Source organism: Saccostrea cucullata, unplaced genomic scaffold (assembly GCF_032062105.1).
Source record: "Saccostrea cucullata isolate Sc308-1 unplaced genomic scaffold, CSIRO_AGI_Scuc_v1 ctg1702, whole genome shotgun sequence".
NCBI classification, from domain to species: domain Eukaryota; kingdom Metazoa; phylum Mollusca; class Bivalvia; order Ostreida; family Ostreidae; genus Saccostrea; species Saccostrea cuccullata.
In genome coordinates, this window is record NW_026939103.1 from 6,139 (window position 1) to 33,677 (window position 27,539).

The 27,539-nt window shown below is 33.8% G+C and overlaps 1 protein-coding gene across 1 annotated transcript; it reads right to left on the reverse strand.

Annotated features, from left to right (window-relative positions):
* Positions 1-30: 30 nt before the first annotated feature.
* LOC134252233 (beta-1,3-galactosyltransferase 5-like) lies at positions 31-24,353 on the reverse strand. The gene is made up of 2 exons (XM_062734657.1): positions 24,239-24,353; positions 31-1,335 (listed from the first exon to the last, which is right to left on the reverse strand). Exon 2 carries the CDS (start codon positions 1,333-1,335, stop codon positions 319-321), a length of 1,017 nt encoding a protein of 338 aa, XP_062590641.1. The 5' UTR covers positions 24,239-24,353; the 3' UTR covers positions 31-318.
* Positions 24,354-27,539: the final 3,186 nt, after the last annotated feature.

Sequence of the window (27,539 nt, forward strand, 5' to 3'; positions counted from 1 at the left end):
TGCTAAGATACATAGTTGTGCACTCTTAAAAAAACACTAAATGGAAACTTTACTGAGAATTATATTTCCCCACAATGCAATAAATTCAACAGGTTTTTCATTGGTTACTTATTTTATTAGAATACAGGATATAAACGATATATTTTTTATGTCATACGACAAACAGGAATGTTACAAATATTGCTTTGATAGTAAAATTCTTTGGGGTTTCTCCATTTGTTGGTGTCCCTAGCATTTTTAGTGTTTGGCAAAGTTGGTCACTTGGTACGAATCATCTTTGTCATTTTAAAAATATGAGTTGAATAGGTTAAATAAGTATTAATTCACTACATCAAAAGCATATGAAACCCAGTAGTTATCAATCAAGCGACAGTCTGACCATCTGTTGTTTAGTTCTTTCCACATCCGGACAAGTTCATCCGGGTAATAATGATTTCCGGTTATAGCGTACCGGAAATTTGAACCACACGGTCCTTTATCACGGTACCCGCAGCTAAAACCCGGATGTCCGACAGCCTCAGCCTTTATATATTCCCTACACAACCCCGTTATATATTTATCCTCGGTAGTAATATTTGAAACATGATGTGTTGCCATGTACATTTTTGAGATTATGTCCCCAGTGATAAGATAAGCTGAACTCTTGACATAGACAGGCTGTTTGCTGCGATCAAATTGTGCAAAAGATACAAGTCTAAATACAGAGTTCAGAATAGTTTTTGAATCATCCACTCTGCAACCAATAACTGCATTTTTTTTATGCGTATGCTGAAGGTCTTTAATTAAGAGATGGATATTGAGGAAGACATCATCATTGATTTTCAATACGTATTGAACCTTTGCACAATTCTTATGTACCCAACCCAACATTGCTATAGATTTGTTGGTTTCATTTTCATCTGTGTCTTCCATATCCATTTGAATTATATCATTAAATATGTTCCCTTCTGTATTTGCAATCTCATTATAAAACGCTGTTTTACTTCGCCCTATAATAAAAAAATGGCGTATTCTTTTATCAGAACTCAACAGGGAAATCCAGGACTCTCTTAAAGCTGTTCTTCTATCAAAATGTGTAGGTCTGCTAGAAATCATAACAAGTAAATTTAGTGGTGTTTTCTGTGGGTCTTGGCATAAGGGTTGTGTTGATTTGAATTGAAATAACCCATTGTCCACGTATGCCTGAACCAAACGGTATGACTTCACTTTCTTTCCCTCATTGCAGTAGACAAACCTATTCAATATTTTGTTGATAAGGACCACACAGATAAACACACAAACTACCAACAAAGGTTTTCGTCCTTTCAATCTGGTAAAGTATTGGCAAACTTTCATCTGAAAGTGAAACAAAGGAAGATATTGTAAAAGGGAAACACTGCGATAGTTGTAATTTCATTATGTGCGCGATCACATAATATTTCGCTAACATTAGGCCATCGTTAATATCGACATATCATTAAAGATTCAATTCCAAACCCTAAGACAGCAACTCCCCATTTAAATAAAATGCCAGACAGGTCACCAACTACAGTCGTTTAAATCTAGTTTTGTACAATATTAAATATTGTTCACCAAATTTGTTTTTGGGATAAATTTTAAAATTACAAATAAATAATGAAAAAAAAAAAAATTAGTGACCATGAAATTAAAACAACCTTATAATAGACTATACAGAAAATCTTGAATTATTGAACACGTGGAATTAGACTTAAATATAATTTTGCTTTAGTTTCTTTCAAAATCAATAAGTCGTTTGAATGTCAAAGTTGCAAATTTACAATCTCATTTGCAAAGTATAAAAAAATCTAGGTAAATAAATTATAATTTAAATGACGCAAAAATAATGCCTTTTCAACTTTTTCAAGTTTATACATGTATCTGGTATCACCTTAACTATGAAATCAAAATCATTGTTACCGGAAGAATTGTTGTCTCCCGTTTGAAAAGTGGGGGATATTAATTTGGGTCTGTCTGTCCGCCCGTCTAGCTGTCCGTCCGTCCGTATTTCTGTCTGTCTGTAACGCTTTCGTTTTCACACGATATCTCGAGAACCCTATGAGCTTCCGCAATGAAATTTTGTATATCAACTCCCTATAAACTAAAGAAGAACTCTTTTGATTTTGAGGTCAAGGTCAAGGTCATAAATTCGCAAATTCTGTCTGTTTTAAACACTTTCGTTTCCGCGCGATATCTTGAGAACCCTTTTAGCTTTTGCAATGAAATTTTACATAACAACTCCCTGTGGCCCAAAAAAGACCCATTTAATTTGAGGTCAAAAGGTCAAAGTTCAAGGTCGTAAATTTATACATTATGTCTATGTGTAACACTATCCTTCCCGTCGATATTTCAAGAGGAATTTGAGCTATTGCAATGTAATTTTATACCAAAAGTCCCTAATACCTCTCTCACCCCTCTCAAAGTGTCCCGCCTTGTTTGTTTTATTAGCTCTACTGGTCAGAGACCAGAAGAGCTTATGCGATAGTAATGCGTCCGTCGTCCGTCCGTCTGTCTGTCCGTCTGTCTGTAAACAATTTTTCAAAATGCTACTCCTCCTACAGTTTTGCTCTGATTTCAATATTACTTGGCACACAAGTAGATTATACTAAGATACATAATTCTGTGTATCGGTTTTTGATTTCGATAAACGGTGTTGCCGTGGTAACTAAAAATAGAAATTTCTGTGAAATTCTTTCAAAATGCTACTTCTCCTACAGTTTTGGTCTGATTTCAATATAATTTGACACACAAGTAGACTACACTAAGATACATAATTCTGTGTATCGGTTTTTGGTTTCGATAAACGGTGTTGCCGTGGTAACTAAAAATAGAAATTTCTGTGAAATTTCTTTTAAAATGCTACTCCTCCTACAGTTTTGGTCTGATTTCAATATAACTTGGCAAACAAGTAGATTACACTAAGATACATAATTCTGTGTATCGGTTTTTGATTTCGAAAAACGATGTTGCCGTGGTTACTAAAAATAGAAATTGCTGTGAAATTCTTTCAAAATGCTCCTACTCCTCCTACAGTTTTGCTCTGATTTCAGAATAACTTGGCACACAAGTAAACTACACTAAGATACATAATTCTGTGTATCGATTTTTGATTTCGATAAACGGTGTTGTCGTGGTTACTAAAAATAGAAATTTCTGTAAAATTCATTCAAAATGCTACTTCTCCTACAGTTTTGGTCTGATTTCAATATAACTTGGCACACAAGTAGACTACACTAAGATACATAATTCTTTATATCGGTTTTTAATTTCGATAAAAGGTGTTGCCGTGGTAACTAAAAATAGAAATTTCAAATGCTACTCCTCCTACAGTTTTGGTCTGATTTCAATATAACTTGGCACACAAGTCGATTACACTAAGATACATAATTCTGTGTATCGGTTTTTATACGCCCGTCTTAAGACAGGACGTATTATGTTATAGGCTTCGTGTCCGTCCGTCTGTCAGTCTGTCCATTCCTGTCCGGCTCATAACTTGAATACTATTAGGCCTAGGATAATCAAACTTTGTCAACTTATACTTCTTGGGTAGACGGTGTGTTGCTCACATAAAGTAGGTCGCTCTGACCTTTAATAAAGATGCTATAGCCAAATATGGAAAAATCCTGTCCGGCTCATAACTAGAAAACTATTAGACCTAGAGCTTTCAAACTTGACAAAAGTATACATCTAAAGTAGAAGATGTGTCGGGGCCTATTTCAAGGTCACTGTGACCTTTAATTACATTGAATTTTTTAAAAAACTAAGTCTTTTAAATTCTAAATTTCATAATCCTAAAAAATGTAAAAATATAGTTATATGTTTATTAAAAAACATTAAATTATGTAAAAAGTTGTTTTTTCATTATATACTTTACAGCAATCTGTAACAAATGTTTATGCTTTGAGAGGAATTCAGTTTGTCCCATGGGCTTAATTATCAAGCACTGGTCAAGAAGAATTTTGATAGCAGAAATTTGCATGTCAAATTAGAGAGAAATTAATGAGTTTATTGTCAGGAGCTAAGAGCATCTCTAGATCTGGTGCAGATGCTATCTTAATTTATCTCTTGGGAGTTGGGCAAAAAGAAATGGCCTCATAGTTGCTTTTGCTAATTAAGAGTTCATGATGGCTAGTCCAGATAAAGATCTTTCAATAGGTGTAATGAAATTAAAACAAATTGATGTTTTAGTGTATGATTAAAACTAAATTAGTATTGTATAATATGATTAAAACTAATTATATATGTGTTCATTTAAAAAAAGAAAAATTATATTTCAATTTTTATATATTTGCAGCAAAGATGCTATAGCAAAATATGGAAAAATCCTGTCCGGCTCATAACCAGAAAACTATTAGACCTAGAGCTTTCAAACTTGGCAAAAGTATACATGAAAAGTAAAAGGTGTGTCACGGCCTATTTCAAGGTCACTGTGACCTATAATTAAAATGATTTTTTTTAAAAACTATGTCTTTTAAATTCTAAATTTCATAATCCTAAAAAATGTAAAAATATAGTTGTATCCTTATTAAAAAACGTTAAATTAAGTAAAAACTTTTTTTTTCATTATATACTTTACAGTTATCTGTAACAAATGTTTATGCTTTGAGAGGAATTCAGTTTGTCCAATGGGCTTAATCATCAAGCACTGGTCAAGAAGAATTTTGATAGCAGAGATTTGCATGTCAAATTAGAGAGAAATTAATGAGTTTATTGTCAGGAGCTAAGAGCATCTCTAGATCTGGTGCAGATGCTATCTTAATTTATCTCTTGGGAGTTGGGCAAAAAGAAATGGCCTCATAGTTGTTGTGTTAATTAAGAGTTCTTGATGGCTAGTCCAGATAAAGATCTTTCAATTGGTGTAATTAATTAAAACAAATTGATGTTTTAGTGTATGATTAAAACTAAATTGGTATTGTACAATATGATTAAAACTAATTATACCTGTGTTAATTAAAAAAAAACACATTATATTTCAATTTTTATATATTTGCGACAAATTACAGTCATGTCTCACTAGTATTATTTGTTATAATCAATCCCTACACTGTAAGTCTCTTAGAGATGTATAATAAGAAATGGAAAATAGATAATTGAAATCTGTGTCAATCTGTTAATCAAGGCTACCTGATTTTCTTGCATCCTAACCAATTTATGATTATTGAACAATATTTGACGGGCGTATCATGCTGTGGCGGGGCACTTTATTAATTTCCATGAACGCTGTTGTCATGGTTACTAAAAATAGAAATTTCATTAAAATGGTTTCAAAATGCTACTCCTCCTACAGTTTTGGTTTGATTTCAGTATAACTTGGCACATAAGTAGACTGCACCAAGATACATAATTAGATGTATCGGTTTTTGATTTCCTTGAAAGGTGTTGTCGTGGTTACTAAAAATAGAAATTTCTGTAAAATTGTTTCAAAATGCTACTCCTCCTACAGTTTTGGTCTGATTTCAATATAACTTGGCACACAAGTAGACTGCACTAAGATACATAATTAGCTTCATCGGTTTTTGATTTCCATGAACGGTGTTGCCGTGGTTACTAAAAATAGAAATTTTTGTAAAATTGTTTCGAAATGCTACTCCTCCTACAGTTTTGGTCTGGTTTCAATATAACTTGGCACACAAGTAGACTACACTAAGAACATAAAGAGACTTTATCAAGGATCATTATTCTATTTATTGCTGTTGTAAAGTTTCAATTCCCAATTGCTTAAGTACTTTTCTCTTCCTTTGCTATAAGTACAAACCAGTAGAGCTTCAGTCTCGACAGAGACTTCTGGTTAGTATTTATTGCATTACATGTCGCTATTTTTAGCACAGGGGCATGAGAAGAGTTATTACGTATGAAACAGGTTCTCGGCGGACTTTATATTCTTATTACATTAGATCTGTTTAATAAAGGTTAAATTAGACACCATGCATTGTGTAAAATTTTGACAATATCAAACGTGAATATATAAATACACTGTACATGCCATGTAAGTGACTTCATCTTTGCATATAATTTTCGCCAGTGGAAAGTAGTTCCGTGGTCTAGTGGTATGTCTCTCGCTTCACATGTGAGAGGTCCGGGGTTTGAATCCCGGATGATCCATTTTCTTTATTTTTCGAAATACTTTTTTAGCTCACCTGAGCCGAAGGCTCAAGTGAGCTTTTCTGATCACATTTTGTCCGTCCGTCTGTCTGTCCGTCTGTAAACTTTTCACATTTTCGACTTCTTCTCAAGAACCACTGTGCCAATTTTGACCAAACTTAGTACAAAGCATCCTTGGGTGAAGGGGATTTTAAATTGTTAAAATGAAGGGACATATCCCCTCGCAAGGGGAGATAATCAAGAAAAGACCAAAATAGGGTGGGGTCATTAAAAAATCTTCTTCTCAAGAACCCTGGGCCAGAAAAACTGAAACTTATGTGAAAGCATCCTAGGGTAGTGTAGATATTAAATTATTCAAATCATGACCCCCGGGGGAAGGGCGGGGCCACAATGGGGAATCAAAGTTTTACATAGAAATATATAGGAAAAATCTTTGAAAATCTTCTTCTCAAGAACTACTGGGCCAGAAAAGCTGAAACTTATGTGAAAGCATCATAGGGCAGTGTAGATATTAAATTGTTCAAATCATGACCCCCGGGGGAAGGGCGGGGCCACAATAGGGAATCAAAGTTTTACATAGAAATATATAGGAAAATTCTTTGAAAATCTTCTTCTCAAGAACCACTGGGCCAGAAAAGCTGAAACTTAAGTGGAAGCATCCTGGTATAGTGTAGATTCTAAATTAAATCATGACCCCCGGGGGAAGGGTGGGGCCAGAATTGATATTCAAAGTTTTACATAGAAATATATTGGAAAAATCTTTGAAAATCTTCTTCTCAAGAACCACCGGGCCAGAAAAGTTGAAACTTATGTGGAAGCATTCTTGGGTAATGTAGATTTTAAATTGTTTAAATCATGACCCCCAGGGGAAGGGTGGAGCCACAAAGGGGGATCAAAGTTTTACATAAAAATATATAGGAAAATTCTTTGAAAATCTTCTTCTCAAGAACCACTGGGCCAGAAAAGCTGAAACTTATTTGCACATGGAAGGATCCTGGGGTAGTTGATTTCAAAATGTCTTAATTATGATCAGTGGGGTAGGGTGGGGATACATAATGTATTACAAGGGGGAAATCTGGTAAAGAACAGAATGGTCAAAGCTTCTCAGGTGAGCTATGTGGCCCATGGGCCTCTTGTTTTTTTCCCAGCTTGAAAATTGGGGGATATTAATTTGGGTTTGTCCGTCCGTCTTTCTGTCTGTCTGTAACGTTTTCATTTCCACACGATATCTCGAGAACCCTTTGAGTTTTTGCAATGAAATTTCGCATAGCAACTCCCTATGGACTAAAGAAAAACCCTATTGATTTTGAGGTCAAAAAGTCAAAGGTCAAGGTCATAAAAAAGCAAATTCTGTCTGAGGAAGACCCCTATTGATTTTGAGGTCAAAAGGTCAAAGTTCAAGGTCGTAAATTTATACATTCTGTCTGTTTGTAACAATCATTTCCGGGCGATATTTCAAGAAGATTTTGAGCTTATGCAATGTAATTTTATACCAAAACTCCCTAGGACCTCTCTCATCCATCTCAAAGTGCCCCGCCCCGTTTGTTTTATCAGTACTTATAGTATTACATGTCGCTATTTTTAGAACAGGGGCCGGCATGAGGAGAGTTATTGCTTATAAAACAGGTTCTCGGCGGACTCTATGTTCTTATTACATGTAAATCTATTAGAACTGTTTAATAAAGGCTAAATAAATCAAACACCATGGATTGTGTAAAATTTTGACAATACCGAACATGAATATATACATGTATGTGACTTCACTTCTGCATATACTTGGCTCCACGTGAAGCGATTCCGTGGTCTAGTGGTATGACTCTCGCTTCGCATGCGAAAGGTTCCGGGATCGAATCTCGGACGATCCTTCTTTTCTTTTTTAAATACTTTTCTTCTTTTTTTACTAAATGATAGTTTTTAGCATGTGAAATGAAAAATTTATGAGGTTACAAAATCATCATTACAGTGTGATAAATATTCCATATAAAAAGAATCTTCTATACACATAATAAAGAATAAGCAATCAAATCTTTATATGCATATTGACATACATGTATTTTATTTGCTTCAGTATACATATATACATTTAATATTCTACAAATTCAGTCAGGGGGGTCCGACTTTTTCCCTAAGCGGAGGACACGAATTCTCTGAATTAGCTTGTTTACTAAATGATAGTATTCAGCATGTGAAATGAAAAATTTACGAGGTCTGGCTTGTACAAACTCGATCATGAAATCATTATTACAGTGTGATAAATATTCCATATAAAAAGAATCTTCTATACACATAATAAAGAATAAGCAACCAAATCTTTATTTGCATAGCGACATACATGTATACATTTAATAATTCTACAACTACAGTCAGGGGATCCGACTTTTTCCCTAAGCGGGGGACACGAATTCTCTGAATTGGCTTGTTCTTGGATTTATCAAGGATTGAAATATAACGTGGTCTTATTTATACGTACTGCAGCCGTTTATTTACTTGAATCCAAAGGGTGAAGGACCTCCCGGCTTATGATTTTAGTTTTTTTTTTCCTTGTCAATTTCACATTTATCGAAAGTTCGCTTGAAAATGAGACAAGTTCAAAGAACAGATGAAAAAGAGTTTTAGGTCGTTTTAACTAATGACTAGTGAGGTTATTCAAGTTCAAAATCTGTGGAACTTTTAACAGAATGTAATTAACATAATTATCTCATGTATTTCTACACTTCTCGTTTTATTATTTTTTTCAGCTCTGAACAGCATACATGTACATGTATTAATCTTTAAAATTTCACAGTAATTTCACAGGTCCCTGTAACTCCGATATAAGCGAGTTTTAATTTATCATTTTAATATTGTACATAGGTATATTTTTAACTTACAATTCATTTGTACTTTAAAGAGAGTTTGTTCCAATACATAAGTAACCAGGAGTCTCTGTCGAGACTGTAGCTCAACTGGTTAATACTTAAAACAAAGGAAGAGAATAAAGTAACAATTAAAACTTTAAAACAGCTATAAATAGGAAAATGATCCTTGCCGCTCATCAAAATAAAAACCGATGCACAGAATTATGTATCTTAGTATAGTCTACTTGTGTGCCAAGTTATATTGAAATCGGAGCAAATTAAAACTGTAGGAGGAGTAGCATTTTGAAAGAATTTCACAAAAAATTCTATTTTTAGTAACCACGGCAACTCCGTTCATCGAAATCAAAAACCGATGCATAGAATTATGTATCTTAATGTAGTCTTCTTGTGTGCCAGGTTATACTGAAATCGGACCAAACCTGTAGGAGGAGTAGCATTTTGAAAGAATTTCACAGAAATTTCTATTTTTAGTAACTACGGCATCACCGTTCATTGAAATCAAAAACCGATGCTTAGAATTATATTTCAGAAAACATCATAAAATATATCATTGCAATGCCTTCAAATTTAGCTCAAAAATCAGCTGTTTAAAGTGACCACCCCTATGAAAGTTTTTTAGACTCGTCCATTTACAGGTGAATGACACACCTGAGTGACCACTAAACAATGCTTTGAATTTTAGCTCTACAAGTGAGTGGACGTAAGTTTATCGCTCCACGTTTCGCATGTTTTATAGGCATTGCGGACGTTTAGAATTGCGCAAAGTCAGCTTTTCTCCCCAGATGCCTTAGGGAGAAGAACACCGTCTTCAGATAGACTGCAGGTTACGAGCATATTTCCGACGATGCAGAAAGTGATTATGAGCAAACGCCATTTCAGGGCAATAAAGACAAAAACACGCCAATAAGGGGCACAAGATATACGCCGATACGGGGCACTAACAATGCTGGTACGCCGATTCAGGGCACTAATGAAGAACCTCACTCTGATGAGGGTTCGGAAAGAGAATGGAGAAACGAACGAGTTAATGCATCCAAAAGTGAAAGTAGAAAGAGAAAGTGTGAGGAGAGCGATAGTGATTCAGAAGAATCAAGTTCAGATGTACTAGTAGTTCAAATGATTCCGAGTCAGATTCAGATATACATTGTATTCAATCCTTCACAGGTTTTGAAGATGAAGGGAAGTGAGAAATTACCAAAGAAAATAACGAAATACATTGAGAAGTATGCTAACAATGGCATTACCAAAGCTACTCCACAAGAAATAACAAAGAACTGTAAAAACACCAAACACAAAAAGATTAAAATCAAAAGAAACTGACAGATTCATTAAAAACTTGTTAGGAAAACACCGTTCATCGAAATCAAAAACCGATGCTACTCCTCCTACAGTTTAAGTCCGATTTCAATATGACTTGGCACATAAGTATACCTCACCCACTAGTGATAAACAACTCACTCCAGTTAGTCGGATGGGTTGTCTCAGGAGATCCATGCAAACAATGCACTTATCGCAAGAGACTGAAGATCTCATCTGTAACTCATGGGGAAAGGGCACAACATCTTACAATTCAGCCTGGAAAAAGTGGGTTAGCTGGTGTGTCAGAAGGGAGGTTGATCCATTTTCATCCCCTATAAGCTTTGTATTAGATTTTTTAAGCTATTTGTATTATGAGGGGTTTCAATAAAGAACAATCAATGTTCACAAATCTGCTCTTTCCTTTGTGATGCCTCATGTCAATAATTTGCCCATTGGTCAGCATTCCATGGTAAAACTTCTAATGAGAGGTATTTTAAGAGGAAATCCCCCTTTACCAAGATATAAAGAGACATGGGATGTAGATGAGGTTTTGAATTATTTTATTTCTCTCCCAAGTAATGAAGAACTCTCTCTAAAACTTTTGTCAAAAAAGTTGGCTATGCTTTTAGCTATTGCTGCCCCCAAAAGAGTTTCAGAAATAGCAAGATTAGATAAGGGTTTCATGCAAGTTATACCACCAGGTGTTAAATTTCTTTTGTCAGGGTTGTCAAAGACGCAAAGAGATTGCCGTTCAAAAGAAGTGTTTTATGCACGTTTTCCAGATCATAAAAAACTGTGTGTAGTTGAATGTTTACTTGAGTATTTACACAAAACAAAGACGTTTAGGACTCTTAATGAGCATTCAGGTGATCAAATAGTACGGTCGGTTATTAAGCCACATAAAGGTTTAACAGCTAATACAGTTTCAAATTGGATAAGGGATGTTATGGCCATGGCAGGTATTGATACTGCTAAATTTAAGCCTCATTCAGCTCGTAGTACATCAACCAGTAAGGCCTTTAAAAAAGGTACATCTGTAAATGAGGTATTAGAAATGGCAGACTGGTCACATGCAGAAACCTTTTATAAATTTTATTGTAGGTCTACATGCTTAGATAAATCAGATTGATTTTCCAAAGCAGTTTTGACTTTAGGTTAGTTTGAGCTTTGAACCTGCAATGTTATATCTTATGATGTTTTCTGAAATATAATTGAAAGATTTTTGAGGGCATATTGCCCGAAATGAAATTGATTATATGAAGAAAACTCATAAGATATAACTTTGCAATCCCTCCACAACCCACCCATAATCAGATTTTTTATAATACAAAGAAAAAGAAAAAAAATTATTTTGACTTTAATTCATGCATTTTTCTTTTACTGAGTTACACTGATATATAATTATAATTCTAATATATTTCAGAGTGAAGAGACCCTGTGAGACAGAGAGCTGCACAGAAATGTCCTGGAAAAAATGATATACCAGTATTAAAATTATGAAAGGATTGAAATAAGTAATATTGTGTTGTTATAAATCACAATTGCAAATTTGAAAGCATTGTTTAGTGGTCACTCAGGTGTGTCATTCACCTGTAAATGGACGAGTCTAAAAAACTTTCAAAGGGGTGGTCACTTTAAACAGCTGATTTTTGAGCTAAAGTTGAAGACATTGAAATGTTATATCTTATAAGTTTTCTTCATATAATCAATATTTCATTTCGGGCAATATGCCCTCTTAAACTCTTCAATTATGTACCTTAATGTAGTCTTCTTGTATGGCAGGTTATACTGAAATCGGACCAAAACTGTAGGAGGAGTAGCATTTTGAAAGAATTTTACAGAAATTTTTATTTTTAGTAACCGCGGTAACACCGTTCATTGAAATCAAAAATCAATGCACAGAATTATGTATCTTAGCGTAGTCTACATGTGTGCCAAGTCATACTGAAATCGGACTTAAACTGTAGGAGGAGTAGCATTTTGAAAGCATTTCACAGAAATTTCTATTTTTAGTAACCATGGCAACACCGTTCATTGAAATAAAAAACCGATGCACAGAAATATGTTTCTTAGTATAGTCTACTTGTGTGCCAAGTTATATTGACATTGGACTTAAACTGTAGAAGGAGTGGCATTTTGAAAACATTTCACAGAAATTTCTATTTTTATTAATCATGGCAACAACGTTCATCGAAATCAAAAACCGATGCACAGAATTATGTATGTTAGTGTAATCTATTTGTGTGCCAAGTTATATTGAAATCGGATTAAAACTGTAGGAGGAGTAGCATTTTGAAAAATTGTTTACAGACAGACGGACAGCTAGACAGACGGACGGACGCCGGACGCATTACTATCGCATAAGCTCTTCTGGTCTCTGACCAGTAGAGCTAAAAATCATATCTCATTTCATAAATTTAATTTACTTTTATCTTATGTGGAATCATCCTCAGGTGGTGTAGATTCTACATTGTAGTTTGTGCAAATCTCGACCACCGGCGGTCGGTTGGGTGAGGCAACAATGGACAATCGGAATTTTACATAGGAATGTAAAGGAAAAATCTTTAAAGATGTTCTTCTCAAGAACCACTGAACCAGGAGAGATGAAACTCATGTTGAATCTTTCTCAGGTGGGAGGATTCCAGTTCGTTCAAATCATGACACCGGGGTCGAGTAGGATCACAATGGACGATCAGAGTTTTACAAAGGTTTTAAAAAATATATTTAGAAAAATCTCCTCAAGAACAGTAAATTTTGGAAGCATCCTCGGATATAATGTAGATTCAAGATTGTTCAAATCGGATCTCCGGGGGGTAAGGTGGGGACACAATGAAGGATCAATTTTAACATGGAAATAGGAATTCAAATGTATATACTAAACGATCTTATAAAAATTTCTGGAGATCTTTTAAATAGAAATAATTGAAGCATCCCCAGGTGGTTTAAATTTAGGTTTGTTCTCATAACCCAAGGTAATGGTGTGGCCACAATGAGGAATCAAAGTTTTACATAAGTTGCATTCTTTTCTGTGGTTATCATTGGTGTTAAATGAAAATGTTTATTAATGGTGGTTTGGCTCACCTTAAATTAGCTTTTCTGATCACCTTTTAACAATCTAACCGTCTGTCCGTCCCTCTGTAAACTTTTAACATTGGAACCACTGGACTAGTTTAAAACAAAGTTTGTACAAAGCATCCTTGGGTTAAAGGGAGTTAATATTGTGAAAGGGAAGGGCCAGGCTCCTTTCCTAGGGGAGACAATTAAGAACCACAGGGGAAGAATAGCTGAAACTTATATGTAGGTATCCTGGGGTTTGTTGTTGTTGAACATCTCGAGAGAGAGGTCTCACTCATATGGAGATGCCACCATTCACCGATGGAGGGTTTCAAATTTTGATCTTTGGATAGGACAAAAATTACAGGACAAAATTTGTAGCCCTCCACCGCCTCCATATGAGTGAAAAATTCTCGAGAGGGACGTTAAACAACGTACAATCAATAAATCAATCTATGGTCTTTACTAAATTTTTATGTAAAAGTTTGACTTTGACTTTTAAATGATTGGATCAAGGTCATAAATTTTGCTGACATTTACCTGTCCTCTATGTGTCCTCTGCATGTTCCAAGTTTGAAGTCTAAATATCAAAGATTCTCAAGTTATGATCAAATCATTTTTTTTTTCTCTATTTGTCCCTAGCCTGAACAAAGACAGGGGTCAATGTCAAAGATTTAGTGCAGTGCATCTTGTACTTAATGTATTCTTTCTCTGTTACAAGTTTGATTGATTGATTATTGATTGATTATTGTTTTTTAACGCCGAGTCGGGAATATTTCAGCCATATTTCGGCGGGTTACAAGTTTGAAGTTCAAATATTAAAGGGTACTTAAGCTACGGGTGTTGCTAAAACGCGGAACGGAAAACTTAAACGGAATATATTATTTCAGATTAAATCACTTTAAATACACAAATTTTGTCATAAGTAATATATTTTAAACACTTAGATCCCCGATTATCAAAAATAAGTTGATTTAGTCATGTTAAGCCTCTTTTTTTATTAACAAACAAGCTGATGCAACAAGAATATCATTAGTCTCGTTTAAAGTCATCATTTCGTAAGTTCTATGGTCGATACAATGACTTTATCAGCAAATACAATTTATCATTGAGTCAAATGCTGACTGACGTTTTTCATACTAATTGTTGCATGTAGTTCATTATCTATACACTGAATTGACGACGGATTTCCCCGATCATGACAAAGAGCACACGGCGGCCGTGACCGGTCACAGGAGATGGCATCTGATCCCCATCTGATGTTTTGGAGGTCCGTGTTTGCTCTCTTCATAATATTTTGTATTGTTTATAGACATTTGATATTGAATACTGTTCGTTATCTCCATATTATTCATTCACTAAAATTGCTGACGTACGTAGCAGTGACATAGAATTGAATTTGAAAGTTTTTGTGTGCGTGTATGTATGTGTGTGGGGGGGGGGGTTAAACTTATCTGAAAAGAACTTGTCAAGCGAAAAAACCCACAAATTTATGATTCGGGAGGGGGAATCAGTTCCTACTCCAATGCCTTTCAATACATTTTTTGTACACTTGCTTACTACTTACTACTATTTAACAAAGTGTTGAGTTTTCAATAAACATTTCTATAGTAAAAAGGTTATGTCTGAAAGGGGGGATATTTGAAATATAGACGTACCATGTTTATAGAGAATGAAAATGTTTAAAAAAAAATTCCTAAGATTACGATTAGAGCAGACCTTTCCGGTAAGCTCGGATAAACACCTCTAATATGTTAAGTTCGTTTGTTCTTTAAATTTTATACAAAATCTTCCTATATATTAAAATTCTGGATAAATATAGTTGGAAAACTTTTCTGTGTTAAAATTGTAGGATCTTTACATTTTGTGAAGTTATAGTCATACGTGTTGGTGATACAGGCCGTTGGATAAACTTATGCTTTATCAACGGGTAGATGCTTTATCAATAGCACTTCCGGTTTTGACACGATCCCTCGCTTCAAGATTCAATTTTATTGAAATTTTTATTTGTGAAAATTGTTGCCCTTATAAAATGAATGATAAAGGGCAATAATATCGTTAAAAGCAAAAAAATACTGGTATATGTCAAAGAAATGTCTTATTTTATCAAGGAACCTGTATTGGCTACTTGATGACAGATGTTACCCCCCCCCCCTCCCTTAAATCGTTTTCGGAGAAAGTAAAGTCTACCAGTAAAGTTGACGTTATAAGACTCCTTTGACATCTTCAACAATGTTTCTTATATTATACTACGTATGCCTGCCTAGTAATGTAGGTGTAATTTACCATGGATCGGCAATGAATCTAGACAACTATAGGCCCCTAGCCTTGCCTATATAAACACGTTTTGTACTTCCATCGCAAAAAGAGTTGATTTTCACGATCCCCATATTCCTAACAACTTTCAGTCAGAAGTTCGTTTGATGTAAAGCTCCAGCATTTGTCACATGATGTTTTTAAAGACGCAGAAAGCAAAAATTCTAAATTTTGAACAGATCTACTTTCTTTCGAGGAATGTAAACATCAACGGTGCTACGTCATCAAGTTTACGTCATCAATTTGAATTAGCAATCATTCATGTAGTTTCGCAGGGGAAGTCTACAAGTTTTGTTAAAACGAAAGCCGTATGAGATAAATAAAACATCTATAAATGTGTGATTTGAATCGCCTCGCGAATATATACACCATTTCAACTCGTTGGATAAAGCCAATATCAAATCACACAATATAGATATCCTCTATATATCTTATTCTTAGAAGCTTTAATGAAACTTTGTCCGTAAGTAAATTTTGCTTTATCTCCGCGTCCAAGGTGTCAGCAAATCTAGCCATTTTTTCCTGTTTGTATATTTGACTTCAACGACGAGCCTATTGTGACGTCACATTGTTTTTGGAGTTGTAATCGATTATAATCTGGTTTGAGCCAGTTTACACTTTTTTATAATCCGCTTAGAGTCATTCCTTATAATTTAATTTTACAATAATTAAACAACTGTGGGTGTAAAATTGTGCAGTTCAAATTTGCCGCTCAATAATACATTCCTAGTAACGGAAGTGATATGAAACAAGGGGAGGTAATAACTGAAACACAGATCTAGCAGCCATGATGTTTGTTTACACGAGGAAAGATCGAGATAATGTTTGAAGTTAAAGGTACATTTATTAAATCTCGAATTTTCATGAATCCCAAGGACTGGAAATGAGGGGATTGCATGGATACAGATGATTCAGCTGGTTGTCAAGGGGATGTGTCCCCATACCAAACCAGGTTATTGAGAAATATTTTGCGTTCCTTTTTGGAAATCAACCAATGAGAGACTAGAATACAAACAAAATTAAATTATAATGAATTTAACAGAAAAGGTGGGAATATTCCCTATGCATTATTCCTAGCCAGTAATTAGAGAAAAAAATATTGACGGTCAATATTTTTCGGGTGAACTAATATTTCAATTATCTACTATTCGTCTATATAGAGTTATATACTGAGAATATCTCACTGAATAAAACAATACAAAATATTTACCGTTAAAGAGTTTAAGATGAAAAACTTTTGACCCCTCTTAGCCCCTAATTTGAGAGATCAGCCCCCTTTTTTTATATCAAATGTAATTACTTGTGATTTTGAAGAACACATTTTGTTCAACATCTATTCTGAGATTTTTTTTCCTTGTGAAATATGATGAATGGAAATATTTATGGGCCACCCTTAAAAGTCCCTTACTAAATTTAAAGTATGCATATTGTTTCGAACATTATTCTGACCATCTTTTGTTCAAATACAGTAACTGCTTATCAAAATAGCCCCCCTTTTCGAGACATTAAGCGTCAAAGTTTTAGCTTTCTGGCCACTTCTGACCCCTATATATACGAAACATAGGATCTAAATTCTTTAATGTATATTTATATATTGTTGCAAATCGTTTAGATAAAGATTTTTGCTTCAGTAATATATATAAAATATTGATTATTAAAGAGATAATTATGAACGACGTTTGGCTCCTCTGGGCCCCTAATTTGAGGGAATAGCCCCTTTTTTCATGATATCACATAAAAGCTCTTTTCATTCTGCACAACTTTTTTCCCTATGCTTAAACAAATTATGAAGAGGTACGAAGATATGAAATAAAAGGTGTCAAATTTTGTGAAATGTTTCGGAGACATGTTTTCGGGCCCAACCGAGCTTCGGCGCCTTTTGCGCTAGAAAGATTTGGACACCTGCTTGCAACTCAGCAAACCTTCCTTTACTCTCACTTAAAATCTTGGCTCAGTATCTTAAGTCATTTTGGGGGAGCCGACCCTCTGAAAATCAGAAAATCGTCCATATCTAACGACCGAAACTGACCTAATTAAAAAACCTTTAACAGTATGACATTTAACTCTTGACACGACATAGTCTAGACTTTTTACTACCATTTCTAATTATGATAACCAAAATATTTTTATATCACTTGGTGGGATTTCTTAGCAGTATTCCAGGGTCTTATGTTGGACTCAAGAACATCTCTACTACTAAAGATATGAAGTCCTAAAACTCAGAATCCCATGGGAGAATGGTGGGATTTTCAGTCCCACCAACTATCCCACCATTCTCCCATGGGAGAAAAAATGTCAGACGGGATATTTTCTCCTAGGGGATTTTTTCTCCCATGAATTTGTTCAAATGGGATAAATCCCACGGATATTGACATTCAATGAATTTCTCCCATACATTGTGAAACATGGAATATATCCCATACATTATGACGATGACAAATTTCTCATCATAATGTATAGAATATATTCCATGTTTCACAATGTATAGGAGAAATTCAATGAATTATGACGATGACAAATTTCTCAACATAATATATAGAATATATTCCATGTTTCACAATATATAGGAGAAATTCAGTGAATGTCAATATCCGTGGGATTTATCCCATTTGAACAAATTCATGGGAGAAAAAATCCCCTAGGAGAAAATATCCCATCTGACATTTTTTCTCCCATACCTTTTACATCTGAAAGTTTTATATTAATCGGTCAAATTGTTTCTGAGTAATCGCTTGTACAAAATCGGTTTACGTTGGAAGAAAAGTAATAATAATAGGGAAAAAGAAATCTAACAAAACAATAAAGTCTTCCGTTTGAAACGAAAGGCCTTAATAAGAAAATCGACAAAAACAATATGTCTTCCTTGGAAGGGGAGACATAAATATATAGTACCAGAGGTCTCTGACGAGACTATATCGGTTTATACTTATATCGAGGGAAAAGAAAGTTAGCATTTGAAATTGAAATTTTGCAACAGCGATAAATTGAAAATTCATCATTATACCCCACGCAACTAGTTGCGGGAGGTATAATGTTTTTGACTGGTCCGTCCGTCAGTCAGTCCGTCAGTCAGTCCTCTTTTTTTGTCAGCGCAACTCCTCATAAACCGCTGCACAGAATTTCGTCAAACTTTGCAGGTATTTAGGACACAATGTGTAGATGTGCATATTACCAGGAAATTCCGATTCCTTTATTTTTTCCGGGAATTTCCGCACTTTTTAACTTAGGCATTTGGCCATACCTTGAATATAGAGATGAACAGTTTGTCAGCACAACTCCTCATAAACCGCTGCACAGAATTTCGTCAAACTTTGCAGGTATTAAGAACACAATGTGAAGATATGCATATTACCAGGAAATTCCGATTCCATTATTTTTTCCGGGAATTTCCACACTTTTAACTTAGGCATTTGGCCATACCTTGAATATAGAGATGAACAGTTTGTCAGCGCAACTCCTCATAAACCGCTGCACAGAATTTCGTCAAACTTTGCAGATATTTAGGACACAATGTGTAGATGTGCATATTACTAGGAAATTCCGATTCCTTTATTTTTCCGGGAATTTCCGCACTTTTAACTTAGGCATTTGGCCATACCTTGAATATAGAGATGAACAGTTTGTCAGCGCAACTCCTAATACACCGCTGCACAGAATTTCGTCAAACTTTGCAGATATTTAGGACACAATGTGTAGATGTGCATATTACCAGGAAATTCCGATTCCTTTATTTTTTCGGGAATTTCCGCACTTTTAACTTAGGCATTTGACCATACCTTGAATACAGAGATGAACAGTTTGTCAGCACAACTCCTCATAAACCGCTGCATAGAATTTTGTCAAACTTTGCAGGTATTTAGGACACAATGTGTAGATGTGCATATTACCAGGAAATTCCGATTCCATTATTTTTTCCGGGAATTTCCGCACTTTTAACTTAGGCATTTGGCCATACCTTGAATATAGAGATGAACAATTTGTCAGCGCAACTCCTCATAAACCGCTGCACAGAATTTCGTCAAATTTTGCAGATATTTAGGACACAATGTGTAGATGTGCATATTACCAGGAAATTCCGATTCTTTTATTTTTCCGGGAATTTCCGCACCTTTAACTTAGGCATTTGGCCATACCTTGAATATAGAGATGAACAGTTTGTCAGCGCAACTCCTCATAAACGGCTGCACAGAATTTCGTTAAACTTTGCAGATATTTAGGACACAATGTGTAGATGTGCATATTACCAGGAAATTCCGATTCCTTTATTTTTCCGGGAATTTCCACACTTTTCAACTTAGACTTTTTTGCCATATTTTGAATATAGAGATGAACAGTTTGTTAGCACCACTCCTCTTAAACTGTTGTACATAGTTTCGTCAACCTATGCTGATATTTAAGACATATTCCATTATTTTATCCCAAAGAGTTTTGCCTATTATTCAAGAAAATTTCTCACCCCTCTCCCCCCACTTCAAATTAATGTGTGGATTTGTATATTTTCAAGAAATTTTGATTCCATAATTTATCTAGAAACTTCATTCCACATTTAAATGTCCTCATATGCAAGACATTTTGATGTGAAGATTTTTTGCAATTATTGCTCTTTTTGATCTATACTATGTACATGTATTTAAAGTGCACTGTGCCTTTCATTAAATGTGTTTCACCGTCAAGTTATGGGGGAGCGTGGGGTATGTGAGCTAGCTCACTTTTTCTTTTTTCATTTTAGTCATTTCCTGGCAAGTTTCATTGAAATCAGAACAAAACTGTAGGTGGAGAACTACAGGTATTTGGAAAATATATCTAAGAAATATTTATTTTCAGTAACCATGGTTGCATCGTTCATCGAAATCAAACACCAATATACAGAATTATGTATCAGAGTGTAGTCTACTTGTGTGCCAAAGTATACATTGAAATCAGACCAAGTTGTACATTGTAAAAGCATTTTGAAAATATTTCAAAGAAATTACTATTTTAAGTAAAAATGGCCACAACCTTCATCGAAATAAAAAACGGATTCACAGAATCTTGTATGATTGTGTAGTCTACTAGTGTGTTACGCTGAATTCGGACCAAAACTCTAAGATTTGTTACTAAAGTATTTTGAAAATATTTCAGAGAAATGTATTTTTTTAATAACGATTACATCGCTCAACGAAGTAAAAAAAACAAGCTAATTCAGAGAATTCGTGTCCCCCGCTTAGGGAAAAAGTCGGCTCCCCCTGACTGAATTTGTAGAATTATTAAATGTATACATGTATACTGAAGCAAATAAAATACATGTATGTCAATATGCATATAAAGATTTGATTGCTTATTCTTTATTATGTGTATAGAAGATTTTTTTATATGGAATATTTATCACACTGTAATGATGATTTTATAACCTCATAAATTTTTCATTTCACATGCTGAATACTATCATTTAGTAAAAAAAAAAGTATTTAAAAAAAAAAAAAAAAAGAAAGGGTCGGCCGAGATTCGATCCCGGGACCTCTCACATTTGAAGCGAGAGACATAACCACAAGACCACGGAGTCGCTTTACTCGGAGTGAAGTATATGCAGAACTGAAGTCACATACTATTAGTTATCCAGGTCCAATCAAGGGTGTACGGGGATTTACCCCGGGTTTTATTCCATACACCGACTTTGTAACCAATCAAAGCTCGTGTTACAAGCTAGATAGGAAATAAATATATATATTCATGTTTTCATGTTCGGTATTCTCAAAATTTTACACAATCCATGGTGTTTGATTTATTTAGCCTTTATTAAACACTTCTAATAGATGTAATAAGAACATAAAGTCCGCCGAGAACCTGTTTTATACGCAATAACTCTCCTCATGCCCCTGCGCTAAAAATAGCGACATGTAATACTATAAATACTAATAAACCAAACGGGGCGGGGCACTTTGAGAGGGGCGAGAGACGTCCTAGGGAGTTTTGGTATAAAATTACATTGCATAAGCTCAAAATCTTCTTGAAATATCGCCCGGAAATGATAGTGTTACACACAGACAGAATGTATAAATTTACGACCTTGAACTTTGACCTTTTGACCTCAAAATCAATAGGGGTGTTCTTTAGGTCACAGGGAGTTGTTATGTAAAATTTCATTGCGATAGCTCAAATGGTTCTAGAGATATCGTGTGGAAACGAAAGTGTTTTAACAGACAGAATTTGCTTATTTATGACCTTGACCTTTGACCTTTTGACCTCAAAATCAATAGGGGTCTTCTTTAGTCCATAGGGAGTTGCTATGCTAAATTTCATTGCAAAAGCTCAAAGGGTTCGCGAGATATCGTGTGGAAACGAAAGCGTTACAGACAGACAGAAAGACGGACGGACGGACGGACGGACAAACCCAAATTAATATCCCCCACTTTACAAGCGGGGGACAAAAAACATATACATAATATAAGAGAATTGTGTAACATATAGTGTGTCTACTAGTGTTCCAATTTATTCATTTGTTCATTTTGCATAGAAAAATACTATAAATTTTAGTTTTGAACTGAAAGTCCAAAATATCAACGAAAATAGACATCCGATTTAGAAGAAATCATGAAAAACACTACTTTCATAAACACTGTTTATCAAGGGAGATAATTTAACACTGGTTTTAAAACCCCATGTTGTCCTTTAAATAGGTCACAGGTATCCAATGATAAAAAAGATAGTTGTTCCATGTACATTTTAAAAAAAATCTTTGATGAGTAAAACAATATGCGTTTCTTTTTTTGTTGAGTAAATATAAAGACACGGTGAACTGCAAGCGTGAGATAAACAAATTTACGATGACCAAATATATTATTCAATCATTTTATATTTCATTTTGCATTATTCGTTCTTAAGTTATTTTTTTGGTCGGACTTTGAAAATCTCTTATTATATAAATTGTTTCTTATATTTTAACCACTCTAATTATCTTCTTTTCTTTTATATTATTGGATGAAACAGCACGCGAGCGAACATTAATTTACGGTAAATACACACAGAAAAATACACCCCTTCGTTTATTAAGGGAGAGCTGAGACAAAAATAAGGAAGAATAGATACATGTATTTGTTGGAACAAAAGTTTGACAAGGAAAAGAAGGAAACTAATCCAAACTGGAAAAAAAATCGATCATGTAGGAGGAGGGGGTCAATTCAATCTATTTTGACTAGAAAAATGAAACATTAATTAACAGGTACACTGTACATGTATTAATTAAGGTTTGTATAAACATATCATAAAACCGTAAGGAAAGGATTTTGAAAAACATTTTTCAAACACACCCTCCCGGTACTACTGCATGACATGTATAATATGTAATTCTGAATTTCACTCTAAAGGCTGCATAAATATTCAAACTTACTTATCGATAATTAAATACATGTCGTGTACAAATACAAGTACATGTCATATGCAATTTCTATACACTTCAAAAACAGTTGGAATGATAGAAACTTATACCGGGTACTTTAAACAAGGAATCATTCTTTCTTTTAAGAAATATTACAAGATTGGAAAATGAAATCCCAACTCTTTGGCTATATAATATGTATACATACTTCTTCGTTGCATTATCACATTCGAAGGATTTTTCAGAGTTTATTGTCATGTTGTTAAGAAGATGGGGGAACAAGGCGTGCAGAATGCCTACAGCTTCAGATATTAAGAAATCACATTCATTTTATGAATTAAGTATTTAATTTAAGTTTGCATTATTAAAATTTATGACAAAAAAAGTTTTCCGAGAAAAACTCCATCCGCGTGTCATGTAAATTCTTACAAATTCCTGTTGAACTATTTAGTCATCAACTTACAAAATGTTAGTGTGTGTTTGACAGAGACTTGCTGTAACAGTGAAAGACAATAGAAAGATACCGGGTATATACACATTTGAAAAAAGTCTCTCTTTTGAAAAAGAGATTTAGAAAACGATGAAGATCAAGAAATCTAAAAAAAGGAATATAAAAAATATTGCAATGCTCGCCTAACCGCTTTACACATACAGAAACTGTTGTGCAATCTGATTTATTATACCTCTACTAATGTATTCCTATATAAAAGTAAGGCAGTAAAATGTGAATAATTCCATAAAAATCTCAGTGAATGGACTAATTCCCCGTGCTTTAGTTAAATGAGCTAATTCTTGCTTCGGAAGCTAATTCCCCGGTTATCCGTAACCATCTATATATTACTTTTGTGTTTATCTAATAAGTTAATAAAATTAATTACCCGTGCTTTTAGTCTTGAAGCTAATTCGTAATCCTCTATTTGTATCGGTATAATATAACAGTTAAAAAGTATATCATTGAGGGAGTTAGCAAGATTCCAGTTCCCCTAGACCAGGACTATTTCCCTCGGCGAGCTTCGTCTCAATTGGGGAACTGGAATCTTGCTAACTCCCTCAATGATACATGTATACCCAGTACTTTAATTGTATATTGTTAACAGTATTGTAGGAAAAATGTTATACAATGTATATATTGAAAAATACTTTTACTATGAAGCAGAATCGATCATTAATCAAAACGTGCAACGACAATTTAAAATAAAAAGTTAACGAGAGTAAGATGAGTAAGAATCTCGTAAGATGAGTAAGATTAAGAGATTACCTTCACTGCTCTGAAAGTTTTCCTGGCTATCTGTTCACGTAAATTAGAATGGCTCAAACGGAGAATCTCAGAATTTCTTGGAAATAACCAGAAAGTAAAGTCCACAAGAATTTTTTTTTTATCTTAGCAGTAAAATGTCCCGAATGTTTTCACTTTTTCATATCAGTAATATTTAAAACCTCAATTTGTCCATGTATGATATCAAAGTTTCGTAGGCTTAAAAGCAGACGCATAACTGGATGTATGATAAGAAATTTTAAACCGTCAAGTGTCTGCAGTAACCTGTCTTCATTGATTTTATTTTTTTAAATAAAGATTAAGATGGATACGGAAGAGCATTTCAGTTCAAAACATATTCAAACAATACAAACCATACTGACCTCCAAAAACATCAGAAGATCAGGTACCATGGTGGAGTAACCATCCACCGTCGACTGATTTTTGTGTAAACGAAAATATCTGAATAAATTTCAGTGTGTAAAATAATGACCTTACAATAAGTATTTACTAGATGATACCTCGCGCAAGTGCGGGAAAAAATAGTTTCTATTTTTTTTTAAAATACGAACTGGATTTATTCCAAAGAGCATCTTTCAGTGTCTACCGACACTTTTAAAAATATACGTCAGGTTTATAGCATGACGAATAAACACCGCAGTTAGTTTAAGAAACAGGAATAAAGAATTGTAAGATATGTACACTCATTTATTTACCTTAACCTTAAAAATTGGCATTTTCTCCTTACAAGTTATAAATCACATTTATTTTAACATCTGTTGTACTATGTTTTACATCATGTACTATACTGCTGTTCATTGACATTTTTTGTTTACATATTCAAAAATTTACTTAATATCTGTAAAACTATTTTATTGCCTTTTTTACTTAGGATACTCTGTTTAAAGAATATCAAAGATAAAAGAAGCAAACGTGCACATTCGTTTTTCAGCATTTAAAAAAAAAAAAGAAAGAAAGAGGGCGTACGAGGCGTGGAATACCAATGCTCTGAGATATTCAATATATTCATGGAAGAGTTATATTTTTCTAAAATAATTATAATGTTCTCAGTATTGTCATCCTCAAAACATTTTATTATTTAATTTTACTGAACGACTTATCATTTGACAATCTTTTTCAGAGTTGACAGTTACAAATGTAAGCATATTTAGTGGAAAATGGGTTTATTTGAGCCATAAAAATGAATTTTTAACATAAATGGGTCAAATCTCCATTTTTCGGTAACGCTTAAGGAGGCTCATTACACCACGTTTTGATGACGTACAACACACAAAAAAAAGTTTCATTGTTTCCACCGTTTTTCTCTGGGGACGAGTTGTAAAGGCACCTTTATAATGATGACCCTGACCTTAAAACGCTTTTAAAAAATAGACGAAACATGCGATGGTTGTTAACAGTGAAAACAATCTAACGGATTCATTATGCATAAACCAAGATGGATTGCTTTTAAGCATGCACAGAAACAAAAGAAAACAACAGCCAAATCTTCGCCAAACAAGTAACTTGCTATATCATTAGCAAAACAGTGAGCTCTATCAATCAATGACATGTTTGTATTGAGGAAATTCGAGTTCAAATCTACAACCTTGTTTAAATAAAATAAATGTTATTTACTTGGAATGCACTATTTACTGTGCTGGTGTTGATTTATATACTTGCTTTATTGATTTAAACATATACTCTTGAAATTTAAAGCTTTCTTCTGAATTTTAGATGTAATGTTCAAACGTTCCTTAGTGTTTTGAGGCCTGGGTAATTATGAAGGATAACTGTTGAAAGTGGACTTGTTTACCAAATATTTTTTTAAATTGGAATTATCATTTCGTTAAAACATTCTTCATTTAATTTCTCGCACGCAATTCATTGAAATACATTCCTTGTCTCTTTAGAGCTCATTTTCCTAATATTTTATGCACCGATTAAAAAGATAATGACATTTATTGTTTTTTTTTTTTGTTTTTTTTGGAGAAAACTTTTTTCTAATAAAATCAATTTTAGGTATTAGATGTTCATCATTTGACACTAACTAAAGTTCTGAAATTCTGAAAATAATAAACTTGAAATAAAACATTCACTTAAATTAGAAAAAGTCTTAAAAATTTCATTAAGAATATTCATGAAATCAATACATCCATTTGAATATTTGACATCTACATTATAAGTGGTTCTGTAATGAAATCTAAAATAAACTGTGGATGTTACGAATCACCTTAAATAATAGAAACGTAAATGTGCAATCTCTTTCATTTGTCCAAAAAAAAAAAAAAAAAAAAAAAAAAAAGTCTGAACCCATTCTGTATGAAAATCGAACATTCATGAAAAAATGTACGCTTCAACTCGTTCATCTAAATCACACTGACAGACATCGATGATGCATATACTTAGTAGCGTAGTGGTTAATGCAGTTAAGGTATACCTTTACTCTGATGACAAAAAAAAAAAAAAAAACACTGATAAGAACGAACAACCACTTATTGAACATTGTACATCTATGATTCTTGTGTTAAATTTCAATTTTTAAATAACTAGGTCAATGACCTACTTTTCATGCTAGTGGTCCATGAGTATTTCTCGGAAAATACCTCGATTTTTCACACTATAGCCATTTTGTTCTCACAAAATATTACAAGCAACAAAACTCTTCAAATAATAAAATATTATAGCAATGGAACAGCTTTGCTTTATATAGATAAATCGTATGGGCCTTGGGCCATAAACTTTTCATTATTTGCAGACAATATTTCCTCTGTCATATTTCTATTTTTTCCAATTCTTAATCGAATATAACAAAAATCTGAATGATAGGATTTTTAAATTATTTTTAGCCTCAGGTTATTTTTGTTGTCCTACTTCTAATGGTATTAATATTATATGGGGTCAATGATCAAATTATTGAGATATGTTGTCTGGAATGGTTTTTGTTAATATTTTTGAATTTCTTAATTTGATAGCATTCAATAATTTGAAATAATTTATGAGCTTTAACACATATAATATTTGCAAAATGATGTTTAAAAATACATGTAACCTTGCATTGTTATTAATATTGCAAGAAATATTTTTTTTTTTTAATTTAGCCCGAATTTTCTCTGCATTACCATACATTGACTTTTGTTCCTGGATATTTTCTTCAAATAATAAAATATTTAATTTTTAAATTGATATTGAGTTAAGACTTGGTTATTTTATGCATTTAGAACAACTTTTGATTTGACATAGTACACTTTATAAAATTTCCTTTCTGTCTTCTGAAACCTGAGTAAACGTCATCCTTAAGGAGACT

Excerpts from the sequence above, each read along its gene's own strand:
- LOC134252233 (XM_062734657.1), bottom strand. The coding sequence starts at position 1,335 with ATGAAAGTTTGCCAATACTTTACCAGATTGAAAGGACGAAAACCTTTG.